Source organism: Nicotiana tabacum, chromosome 1, assembly GCF_000715075.1.
Source record: "Nicotiana tabacum cultivar K326 chromosome 1, ASM71507v2, whole genome shotgun sequence".
Lineage (NCBI taxonomy): Eukaryota > Viridiplantae > Streptophyta > Magnoliopsida > Solanales > Solanaceae > Nicotiana > Nicotiana tabacum.
In genome coordinates, this window is record NC_134080.1 from 141,668,233 (window position 1) to 141,680,811 (window position 12,579).

A 12,579-nucleotide genomic window follows, 5' to 3' on the forward strand; every position below is an offset into this window, starting at 1 on the left:
ATCTTGCAAGTTTAAATATTCGGGGACGAATGTTTCTAAGGGGGAAGAATGTTACATCCCGCATTTAGTACGTTAAAGTTTTGTTATAAGTTAATAATGTAGACTCGGGAATGAGATTATTTTGAGATCATAACATTTATGCTATTTGTAACAAGTGTCAAGTAACTGTTATAAAGGTCATAGGGTTAACGAATTGAAGAAATTGAGTATCGCCGAAGTTTGTTATTTTGGGATAAAATATGGTCCGAGTTATAATACCCGACATTTATGGACTAGTATCATACAAGGTGCTTTATGACCGTGATAATATGAAGTATAAAGTGTATTAAGATAAGTAGAATTTTAAGTAATTTGAGATAATTCTTAATTATGTGGGAAATTGATTAATTTATCGGGTAACGGGACATTACCTAATTAATAAATGAATTATAAGATAATATTAAGAACCCCACGTGGCAACACCACCATAATCTTAGGAATGACTCTTAAAGTCATTTGTCTATGTGGCAACTTGTCTTAAGACTTAAATGATACACCTTTTTGCAAAAGAAAATTAGATATGTCTTAAGGACATAAAAAGGGTCATATATCCATTCCATTCATTTGATAACGTGAGAATTCAAGAATTTGGAGGAATTCAAATGTTTAACATTCTATAGCGTCTTCAACGCCTCAAGACCCGGGATTTCAGAACAACTTAATTAATGTGAGATTTTGCAACATTAAGGGAGTACGGTATAATCTCTTTCAAGAGAATCGATTCAGGTATGTTAAGGCTAATCCTTCCTTTTTTAGGCATGATCCAAGCAACGATATGCAAATGTAATGACTAATTACGCATTTAGTCATTGTCGCTTTTGTTTTTTTTTAATCCTTTCCCTCTTTTATCTAAAGTTAAAACCTTGTATTTAGTCATTTATATCCGTAAGAAGTTAAAGGTAATTAACTCGTTATTAATTGCTCACTTTGGAAATAATGGTACTACTTCCTGTATTATGAGTTAGGAGTTAGGATACAGTGATTGTGTGGACGATAGTAGCACCAGTGCTATGCAAAAATGACTTCACTAATAAGTAATTTTATTAATTTGAGTCATCATTTAAGAATTTTTTTTTCCCAAACTCTTGTATATTTTCCTGTTTGGTCTCGTGGTTAAGCAAATGATTTTACTTGGCTTATTTTATCTCAAATGACACCTCAACGACATCTCTATGGACAAAAAAGTCATGAAAATACTGAACAGTGCCTTTCCTTTCTGAAGTGGCAGTTACATATTTACTATCTTGCTACGGCCGGTTGGGCAGTCATGCATATTTATTTATTATCGTGCTACGGCCGGTTGGGCAGACATGCATTTACTATCGGGCTACGATCGGTCAGGCAGTTATTTACCACCGTTTGGGTAGTGCTTTTACCACCGAGCTACGGCCGGTCGGGCAGTTACTACTCATCAATTGGGTAGTTAACGCCACGAGAATGATATAATCAGAACTACTATATCGTAGTTTTATTTATATATACGAATGGGTTTTATTCTACATGGTACGGCCCTCAACGGCAAGTCAAAAGTTATAAGTTGACTCTTATCTCTCCCCGAGATAGTATCTTATTATTACTACGTTTCATTTCTGTCTTACATACTCGATACATTCTTCGTACTAACGTCCCTTTTCCTGGGACGCTGTGTTTCATGCCATGCAGGTGTAGATAGGCGAGGTGAGGACCATCCACTGTAGGCTGCCTCCATATATCAGCTTTTGGTTGGTGAGCTCCACATCTTCCTGGAGTATTACCGAGTCATGTTCTTTATATTTTACTTTGTTTTATGAAGATGTCGGGGACCCTGTCCCGACTTATATATTATGATCATGTTTTCTTAGAGGTTTTGCAGACAGTGTCCTGTGTTATATATTATGATCATGTTTTCTTAGAGGTTTTGCAGACAGTGTCCTGTGTATAGCTTTAGGTATGACATGTCAACGGCCTTGACGACCCCTATGTATCTATATAAATCTTTTTGAATTAGTTATGTGAGTTAAGTTCTAATATTATTAATTACATATATAAATGTGGCCTATCATGGCCCGTGACGAGTTTTATAATTAAAAAAAAAGGAGAAAAGGGGATAAGTTACATGGCACTAGGTTGAGTAGGCATCGGGTGCCAGTCGTGGCCCTCTGATTTGGGTCGTGACAGAAGCGGATCTTGTTGGGTACCTTTACTATTGATACTCTTTATTTCGTAACTATCTGTCTAGAATATTTTATTTGTGTTATACATATGATTGAGATGCACAGGTTCTGCAAAGTGAGCATCTTTCAACTTAAAAACATCGTCACTACTTCTCTGAGGTTAGTCAAGATACTTACTAAGTATATGAGATCGGTTGTACTTGTTACACCCCATGTTTTTGTACTTAAGAGTACGTCTTAAGTCAATTGATGTAAGCTCAAAAATGAGATCATCTTTTAAGTACATAAAGTAAGTTAATCATGTTACCATGGAGGTTACAAATATTTAAGATCAGGAATACCAAGTACCAAGAGGGTTGGAAGGGTTAGAAGTTAAACGAATTGAAAAAAATAAGTTTCGTCAAAAGTCGACATGTGGGGAATATTATAACATATACTTTTGGGGTGTGAATATGGTCCTTAAAATTATAAGGAGATTATGTTATGAGTTATTTTAGTCGTATGATAGACGTGCGTTATGTATTGAAGTCAAGCGAGTTGTGGAACAAAAATTGGAAAAGGTCATCACAAGTTACATTCATAAATGTGTTGAAACTTAGGTAAAATATAGCTGAGCTTTTCTACCAATATACTTGGAATTAGGGGATGATCTACCTAAAAAATTGTATATCTACGAGTGTAGTTTCTAACGCATTAAACCGTTAGTCGATACAACATAGAAGTAGAAAGATATTTGCAGTTTTGCGAGACTGCGCAAACTGCATAGGTGACAAGTAGGTGTGTCACTAAAGCTTTTTGAGCAATACATTTCATGTGTTATATGAGGTCTTTTGGTACATATTATATACCAAATTGAAAGTCTTGGAATTTTGTTTCTAGATCTCTTAACTATTCGTTCATATGATATCCGGATAAAAAGATATAAGCGTCGGAAGAATGGCCAATGTTAGGGTTCCAAGCTAGCACCTCTTTGACTTTTCAAAAGTTGATATATTTAGTGTTCTAAATCGTTTTCTCTTCAGTTTTCATAGAAAACGACCAGGGAACCCCCAAAAACTTACCCTTAAGCTCTTTACAAGGGTTCCAAAGAATATTAACATCTCAGGTACGAAATCAAGAAGTGATAACATTAGAACGATCTCTACGACGTAAGTATCGCTATATCGCCTCTCTTTTTATTTGTAGTTTGAGTTTCGGAATGTACGTCATAGTTAAGAAAATCCTAATTTCTTTATTTAAGCTTTTAAATATCAAGGAAGGTTGATAAATTTGTTTCCTAATAGTTAGAACTCACGGGACGATAATCGAAAGCTGTGAGTTCGATTTATTTCAGTTTTAGTGGACTGTTTTGTAGTCCACTCATTTTGGCCTCTTGTGCTAATGTTTATGGAGTTTTGGAGGAGAAAGAGTATGGAGAAACACCACATAATGACGGAATGGTGGACTGATCATTCGTCGTTACAATATTTTTGGTTGTTTGGCACTACTTTGATTGTTATTTTATGTATAAAGTGATTAGGGTATGTGGGTTGTTTTGTGGTATATTGTGATGGAGATAAGGTTGGAAATAATGCGTACATGTTATTATTATTGTGTTCTTGTTGTTGTTGGTACATGGTATTTGAGGAGGGCCTTGTTATAGAGGAGATGCTTCCAAATTTACGTAAACGAGCTAATAGTTTAAGTTGCGGACTTAGCCTTTACTCATCACTGATTTTGAATCTCCTTATGTTGTGGTAGATTGAGTTGAGTTGTTTGAAGAATTTCTTGGAAATTATTAAGGACTCAGCAGAGCTAAGGTATGTTAAGGCTAAACCTTTCCTTCATTTTAGCATGATCCCGTAACTACATACGTTTGATAACGAGGCATAAAGAGAAGTTCTTATTATTGAATTTATGTACATTATCCTATTCTCATAAGCTATAGTATTCTCCCTTATCGGGATTTCATATTCAGTTTAGTTTTGTCTTCTTTTAGCCAAGAGAGCGGATAGTCTATATATATACAGTATTACAGTATTTTACCACCATCGACCTATAATCGATGGGCAGGCCCCTATTGGGCAACCTTTTATCAGATGGTAAGTTATATACCGAGCCTACTGTGGACGAGAGCCTATGAGCAAGCCCAGAATGGCCGAGATACAGAGCCTAGTATGGCCGAACGCCTATGAGCGAGCCTACTACGGCAGAGCTATTAAACATACCGAGTCTTATATGGCCAGACAGCTATTTTACTTAATATATTGAGAAAGATGAGTCAGTATCAGCAGGTAAACATATTTTCAAATTATATTTGACTCCCAAGTACGTTCAGTTATTTTATTATTAGTTCAGTTTCAGCTTTCAGTTATTTTGTTGCCTTACATACTCAGTACATTATATCGTACTGATGTCCCTTTTGTTGGGGAAGCTGCATTTCATGTATGCAGGTCCTGATAGACAGCTGGATAAACCTTTCCAGTAGACAAAGATAAACAGCAGCTTGGTTGGTAAGCTCCACTTCCTCTGAGTTATCAGGTCTATACCTTGGAGTCCATTTTATATATATAAGTTTGATGGGTAGGTCGAGGCCCTGTCCCAACCATGATACAATTTAGTTATCCCTACAGGCTTGTAGATGAGTCCTGTACATTTTTTATATCAGTGTTGTGGCTTTACCAGCCCTATGTAGATGTTTAGTGTGGTATTGCTAGTTGTAGACGTTATTTTCAGATGATTCAGAATATGGCCTTCGACATAAGTTGAGGGTTACCCCTGCAGAGTTCACAGTTACAGAGTGGTACGCTCGGGCCAAGTATGGCACCGGGTGCCGGCCACGCCTCTTCAGGTTTGGAGTGTAACAGTACTCATACTATACTTCTATACCTTGTGTGCAGATTCTGGAGCTGAGTAGCTGTGAAGACGAGGCTCTACACTGGAGACGTACCAGCGTACCAGATTCATGCTAACTTTTTGTTTAGTATAGCTTAGGATTTCATTTCTGCTTATGTAACTTTCAAACAGATATTATATTTATTTCTCACGTCAATTTTGCAAATCCAAATCATAGTGGCTCATGACTTGTACTACCAGTCCTTAGGATAGTTATATTGAATTCTCTTGCAGTGTTTATTAAATATATTGCTGATTTCTCAATTCGGTAGTAACTTATACTATTTGGCTTACTTAGCGGATTGAGTTAGGTGTCATCACGACTTAGTGAGGTTTTTTATCGTGACAAGTATCTATGCATATATATTCCTGTATGTATTGCATGGCATGAACCTTATACCAAATTCTATCTTGGATTAAGTTACCATCCAATGATAAGTAGACTCGACCATATATTTCATGCTTTCAGCTACAGATACAGAATCAAAGACAAAGTAAAGATACTTGAGCTTAAATTCGAGTAAGCCCCATACTTATTTCGTGGGTGCCTTTTATGTTATGTAAGCGTTTGATTTTTTTTTCTTCTAGACATTAGCGTTTATCTTTTCTTCTAGACATCGATTTGTGCTATAATTTCTATAGTTGTGCTCCATGTCACTCATAGAAGTTCATGTCACGTTTACTCTGGATATTGAAGTTTATAGTATAAAAGTTGCACATAATGATAATTGATGTAAAAATACATAAGTACTGATTTTGTTATATTTAATAAAAGATATATATCATTCACTTTAATGCTTTATTGCTTTGGTGCATGTAACATGTCGATAACTATGTTCCTGAAAAGTGTATGATAGGTTTGAATGAAAATTACGATGTGTACGGCAACTAGCTCAGCTATCTTGTTCCTGTTGTACGAGCATGCGAGCAAAGGGAGTCATAACCAACATAGATGTGCAAAGGTTTGCTCCAAACATACAAACTTAATGAAAAACATCAGAGAAGTGAAAATACAACAATAAACAGAGGGTGGTTGTTAGTATGTCACTCACTCGAGGGTTGAGCCTTTTTGGCTATCAAGATACACAGGATGAGGCTGCCTGGCTGACAACCAAAAAAATATATAAGGGGAAAGAAAAGAAAAAGAGTGCAGCACACCTTGGCCAAAGTTTAGAAGAAAAATACAGAAAATCCTGATATCAAAAAAAAAAAAGTACTCAACCGACTGAAACTAGTCAAGGTTGGAAAAGCTGAATAAGAATTTGCAGAAGCAAAGACCGTTCATAGCAGTAGTCATTTAAAGATGAAAGAGCAATGAATCAAAGTACAGTGAGATAGATTGCTGCATTTCTATATTTGAACAAGACTCTTCAAATCCAGACATGAGTTCTTTCACAGTAACCCTCATTGGATGTGGACCATAATAAAAGACAAGAGAATATCTTGATATCTTGTAAATTCAATGGTGTCCATCCAGTGAGGACAGTAGGACTATTCAATTATTTAGTTCCTAAGATACAAAAGCAAGTATATCATACACGAATAAGTTTATGTAATAACAGTTGGGGCAGAACGGCCAGTGTATTCCTGCATTTTCGATAGCTTAAGAGCAACCTCCACCTGTAACAAGATAAATCTCATTTACCGAAAACACCAAAATATAAAATAAAAAGAAGATGGTGCATAACAAACATTAACTTTTCTCCAACATTACTTACCAGTGGAGCAAGTGCTTCCTGAGAATCTCTTCCAATCTTGGATGAATCCTTCTCGTACTGCTCAATGTACAGACGGATAGTAGCACCTTCCGAGCCAGTTCCAGAGAGACGGAAAACCTAGCACAGTCCAAAAGGTGGATAAGTAAAACACGAAAAGATCATGACCATATGCACCCAAAAAGAGTTAATTCTTTCGGTAAAAAGAAATGAACTCAGAACAGAATTTGAATCCCCAGTTAACTGTGTATACTTTTCATATTCCCATGCACAACAGCTTCTAATTCACATATTCTAAATACTGCTAGAGCAGCAGAGATCCCTTACCAATCGTGATCCATCTTCAAATAGATATCTGATACCCTGATGCTTTGAGACCGAACCATCAACTGGGTCCTTGTACTCAAATTCATCAGCATGAACGACACTTGAAACATCTGACTGGATTCCCTTTATAATCCTGTATGGGAAATTATCTCGAGGTCAAGTATTACATAAAGAAACGACACAGCAATAGAATCAATCCTGTTCTAGAAAAAGTGCCTACATGACAGTATGACACATTTTAACGTGGCCACCTTGAAAACTCACAAAAAGGCCCCAGAGACAAAATCCAAGCAAAATTTATTTTCTACTGACATTGCAAGTAATATGACTGGTAACATGGTAAATACCAAACACATTACAAAAAGCAAGCATGCCACATATTCAACCTCAAACTGTGCTGGCTCGGATGACGAAAATCTAACAGATAGAAGTCGGGATCTCACATTCTTCTAATTATAAAAGGAGGTATCAACTGTTTGTGTGACGTTTCTTGTTTTTTTGGGGAAAACCTGAAACTATCACAATCTTGAACAGATTATACAAGCAAAAAGACATGCTTTCTGAATTTGGGTTACAGGGTACAACAGATCAAACTTCTAGCTTAAAAAACATCCATCGCAATAAGAAGCTCTCCTTTTTTTTTTGTTGTTGTGATTAGTAGCATCAAAGTACTGTGATAATGCAACATGAGTTGGTAATAAGAAAAACTTTGATGTATCTAGCATGAAAATCAGGTATAAAATTTATGAATTCAGAAAACTAGAGAAGTGATCAAGCAACTAGGAGTATTATTCAAGCCTAGCTCTTAAGATCAGCAATGGGGCTCTATAGATGAAAATGAAAAAAACTACCAAAAGCATGCCAAGCTGGTGAGCTGCCAATATAAAAAATGGATCTCAATAAACCAGGCAAAGAAAAGCCACCATTAAGCAGAACCTCTAAAGCGGAAGAACAACCATGACAAAACTTGACAGACATGGAAACTCAAATAGAGATTAAACTATTCCTGGTCCAAAGGTACAGCTAAATTTGAATAGGATGAACCTACCACAAACTAAAATATGGCCCCTTGCCCCATAGAATTTCGTTTGGCTGCACCCTAAATCAATTGAAAGCTTGTTAATTTAACTCATCCCATTTCATTTATTTGGACGCAGGAGATTGTGAACCAATTGGGCAACAATTTCCATTGGTTGATTCTCAAAATCACCTCTTCGGAAACAAAAACACCCAAGTTCCTAATATGCGAGGATATTATAAGGAGAAGGGAGGTGGCTTCAAGGAAAGACCAAATAATGCAAATGCTGCCCACATGTAATTAATTGATTTATTCATCCTTTTCATGGCAAGTACATGGATTGACATAGTGGTAGATTATGTTTATGCCGATCCAACATATGAATATACTAAAGACAGTCAAGCATTTGACTCGATGGCCACAGCCATGAGCCAAGCGATTCAAAAGTACTCTGACTCTAAAGTCATCTTGCCAGTCAGAAGAACACTTGATGAAATCATGGAAGGCATGCCGAAGATTATGATTTGGGATAGAAAATTCTCCTTTACTTCCTACTACGGAAGGATTTCAGTTTGTTGGAAGGAGTCATAGATAGATCTACAGGGGTAAGGGGCAAACAATCCTCTCCCAAACGACACAGCAGGTCTCTATTAAATAATAGCACTTAAAAAATTAAAAGAAAAAAAGAAAAGAAAAACAAACACACAAATACAGTAATGGCCTTTTTTGCTGTATTCTGCCTCCTTCCTGTTAAAGGTGCTGCGATTGTCAAACTAAGCTAGAAATAAAAGGCCTTAGCTCTAACGTCATCCTGGCAATTAGAACACCTGACGTAATCGTGGAAGGCATGCAAATCACAATTTGGTCTAGAAAATTCTCCTGTACTTCCTACTACAAAAGGATTTCAGTTTGTGAAGAGGAGTCAGATAGATATATGGCGGTAAGGGCAAAAATCCATCTCCCAAATGACACATCAGATCTCTATTAAATAAAGGAGTAGTACAGGTCTTTTTGTTGATGTATTCTGCCTCCTCCATATTATAGTATATCCACAGTTCTTACATGCTATCTATAACTGCTCCAAGTGTCATTGGGTGCACCGGATCAGTCTAAAATCTTATGTCGTAACTACTGTTCAAGGAAGACCTACTACCTTGTGTTTAAGCTAGTATCTTCTGGAATTTCGCATAAAAAGGATGGACATCCTCAAAATACAAAGATAAGGAAATAGAAATATATGATGAGTGAAAAATTGCATAATCATGCTTTAGAAACCTTGGGTATTCCAGAGAGAAACTTGAAACTAAAAGGATGGCTTACTTGTTAACTTCATCAAGGGAAGATTGCAGCTTCACTAAATGAGTCATGAGCTCCTTTGCAGCACCAGCATCAACATTCTAGAAGAAACAAAAAAATTGGTTGACATGATTTAAGTTAAGCAGACATAGAAAAGCTCATTTTACAGTAAATAGGGAACTATTAAGCAAAAACCTCGTAGTCATATCGAGTGTAATAGTGACGTCCATAGGTTGCCCAATGTTGGCGAACGATATCTTCAACAGTCACAAGGTTACCTCCCCCAAGGTTGTCCTTATTTTTATAGGCAAGGATAGATAACCAAGCCAAAACAGCCCATATTCCATCTTTCTCTCGAATATGGTCTGAGCCTGTGAAGACATAATTGAAAAGATTTATTGCCTTAATGTGTCCAATTATATTGTCGAACCTATTTGTATCGATTTGACACAAGAATCAAGTCAAGAAATCCAACCAGTTCCAAAACTTTCTTCTCCACAAATTGAACACATTCCAGCATCCATTAAGTTACAAAAAAATTTCCAACCAGTGGGTACCTTAACAAAGAAAAGATAATCAGAATGCTGAAGCAGTAAAGGCAGATATGGAAAACTTAAAAACCAGCACTCCCTCAACCCTCCACTAACAAAAGAAAAATAAATAACATTTAAATGCCAATGGAGCAACATAGTACCTCAAAGAATTTCAAGTTCAGATGTTTCGCAACAACATCAAGAGCAGCAGATGTGGGCATACTCCTGTAGAAAGGATAGCATTGCATCACATTAAACTCTGACATATTTCATCACAAGATGAATAACTCTTAAATAGAAATCTTAACAACACAACAATCATATAAAGCTACGATCCAAAAAACCGATACGGACCTGGCAACTCCTTTCAATCCTCCAGAAAAATAAGGAATTGCTTCTACAGCATTGGCAGCAATGATAGCAACAGAATCAGAAGGAGTCACAAAGAATCTATCACAACAAACAAAGGAAACAACAAAAATTAAGATGCGATTTTAAGCAAGTAATACTTGTAGTTCAAAGAAAATCAACAAGATGTTACCTTTTCCCCAGGACCATGTTACGGTCCCCATCTCCATCAGCAGCTGCCCCAAATTCTGGTGGATTGGGTTCGGAATGTGTTTTAGACAATCCCATACGTGCAACTAACTCCTTTGCGTATGTCAGATTGGGATCGGGATGCCCTCCACCAAAATCCTCCTATTAAATTAATCATACATATCATAGAAAGAAAAAAGAAGTCATAAAATATAGCTTTAAATAAAACAGAAAGCCAAACATTTTAATGAAAGAAAGGTCACAATGCAAGGAAAGCGAGAAGACCTTAGGAACACAATTTACTAGAGAGCTTTCATTTGCACCAAGCTCCTCCACAAAAATACGTTTTGCATGAATTCCAGCAACACCGTGAAGTGCATCATAGCTACAGTGTGCAGAGATGTGAGTACCTAGCAGATACTCCTAGCACGAAAAGGAATTGACAGAGGAATGTACATCAAAGAGGTGTCCATCGTGCATACCAGAAACTAAAATTTGGAGAAGAGAGCAACTTCTGGATAGATGGGAAGTCAAATATTGACCTGGAAACAGATATGCCATGTCAAACATTGAGTTAGAAAAGAAACTATTACTATAAAAAGAATAACCATATGAAAGGTAATAAAGATGAAAGTTAGCTTCAGAAAAAAATCCAACGACAAATGCATGAAGCAATATCAGTTTTCTAAGTGTTCAGTAAACAAACTCTAGACACATCACAAAGCCCTTAAAAATTGGAAAGGAATGGCACTCAAAATTCAGAAATAGCTGAATTAGTGCCTTTGCAAAAAGATTGTTGATTGGCCTTTCCATATTAAAGGACATATTAAATGTATAAGCATTACTTGACATATATCCCAACTGAAAGAAGAAAGACATTTATTTTTGCACATAAGAGAAAGATTCATACTTCAACAATTTCAGATAGTCACTAGTTGAATCAAAAACATCAACGTCAAATTTCCCCCCTGGACCCTCAAAGCTGGAGACACCTGTTGTAGATATGTCCACCTACATTCAAGTTGGGCGATATCAGAAAGTTACTGCATCAATCAAATTAAGAACTTCAGCAAAATGTAATAGGGAAGGAGTACATCTTACATCAGGCAGGCCCTCGGCAATCAAGTAGTCCTTTATTGTTGTGGTGTTCTCATAGATCTTGTTTGTTATACCTTCTGGTGCAGGTCCACCATTTTCCATGTTGTACTTAATTCCAAAATCCTGCAGGTATTATATGAGAAACTATACTCTTCAGGAAGAGCTAGAAAACTCGAATTGCTTTTTTTCCTTTTATTGAATTGATGCCACCAGAACAAAATTCACTTGAGGATATTCAAAGTACACCAAGATATTTTAAACACTGTAATAGGTAACCAAACAAGGTAGACTAAACACTCTAACAAGCATTCTAAACAATCTGTAGGATATTCCACAACTATCTTATCTTCGTAAAGCATTTTCCCACCGCCGGTCTTCTCCTCTAAATAAAACATGCTTCAAGGCCAATAGTTATTTCAAAGGCATTCCAAACTCTCCAATAAGTATTCTAAATAAACTGAAAGGACCCACAAACATTTCATCAACCATACTGTATTCCCGACTGCCACATTTGTCCTCTGAATAATAAAAACATGTATAGAAGGCTGTATTTACATGTCCTGTTTGGACTGCCCCCCCCCCCCAAGCCTCACGATAAAAGATAAAAATTAAAGAAAGCTAACTCCTTAAAAAATACAAAACAGGACATGTAAGTTTTGGTTTTCATGTTTAAAGTCAGATAGATATCTAGGCCAAACAAGCAATAATAGAACCTATTCTTTATCAAAAACAGGAAGCAAACTAATTGTACTAATGTCTAATTATACATCCTTAAAGCTAAAGTAATGATTTTGCTCTCAGTACATAGCATGAATTTTCAGGTCTCACAAGAGTACAATTAGTTATAGCAAAAGCAAGGCACAAGACAAACAGTGAAAAGAAAATCCAAAATTCTACTTTTCAACAGTGGATCAAACATGGGCTCAATAAAGGACCATAAAATCAGTTAAATCCTAAAATAGAAATTAAAAACCTTCCAACTCAACAAT

At 36.4% G+C, this 12,579-nt stretch overlaps 1 protein-coding gene and 1 long non-coding RNA gene across 2 annotated transcripts in view; one reads left to right on the plus strand and one right to left on the minus strand.

Annotated features, from left to right (window-relative positions):
- The first annotated feature begins 260 nt into the window (after window positions 1-260).
- Window positions 261-5,217, plus strand: LOC107798009 (uncharacterized). Its single transcript, XR_001650808.2, has 3 exons — window positions 261-765; window positions 1,702-4,684; window positions 5,072-5,217. It is a non-coding gene; the product is annotated as an uncharacterized LOC107798009 (long non-coding RNA).
- Window positions 5,218-6,327: 1,110 nt separating this feature from the next.
- The window catches only part of LOC107798006 (phosphoglucomutase, cytoplasmic), a 30,697-nt gene continuing 24,445 nt past the window's right edge, over window positions 6,328-12,579 (minus strand). The window contains exons 7-19 of the mRNA XM_075253854.1: window positions 11,594-11,713; window positions 11,403-11,503; window positions 10,975-11,034; window positions 10,778-10,877; window positions 10,497-10,654; window positions 10,310-10,405; window positions 10,117-10,180; window positions 9,898-9,979; window positions 9,618-9,793; window positions 9,447-9,523; window positions 7,109-7,241; window positions 6,785-6,901; window positions 6,328-6,686 (exon numbers count right to left, since the gene is read on the minus strand). Of these exons, the coding sequence (XP_075109955.1) occupies window positions 6,615-6,686; window positions 6,785-6,901; window positions 7,109-7,241; window positions 9,447-9,523; window positions 9,618-9,793; window positions 9,898-9,979; window positions 10,117-10,180; window positions 10,310-10,405; window positions 10,497-10,654; window positions 10,778-10,877; window positions 10,975-11,034; window positions 11,403-11,503; window positions 11,594-11,713 (1,356 nt within the window). The 3' untranslated portion in view covers window positions 6,328-6,614. The remainder of the gene's footprint in view (window positions 6,687-6,784; window positions 6,902-7,108; window positions 7,242-9,446; window positions 9,524-9,617; window positions 9,794-9,897; window positions 9,980-10,116; window positions 10,181-10,309; window positions 10,406-10,496; window positions 10,655-10,777; window positions 10,878-10,974; window positions 11,035-11,402; window positions 11,504-11,593; window positions 11,714-12,579) is intronic.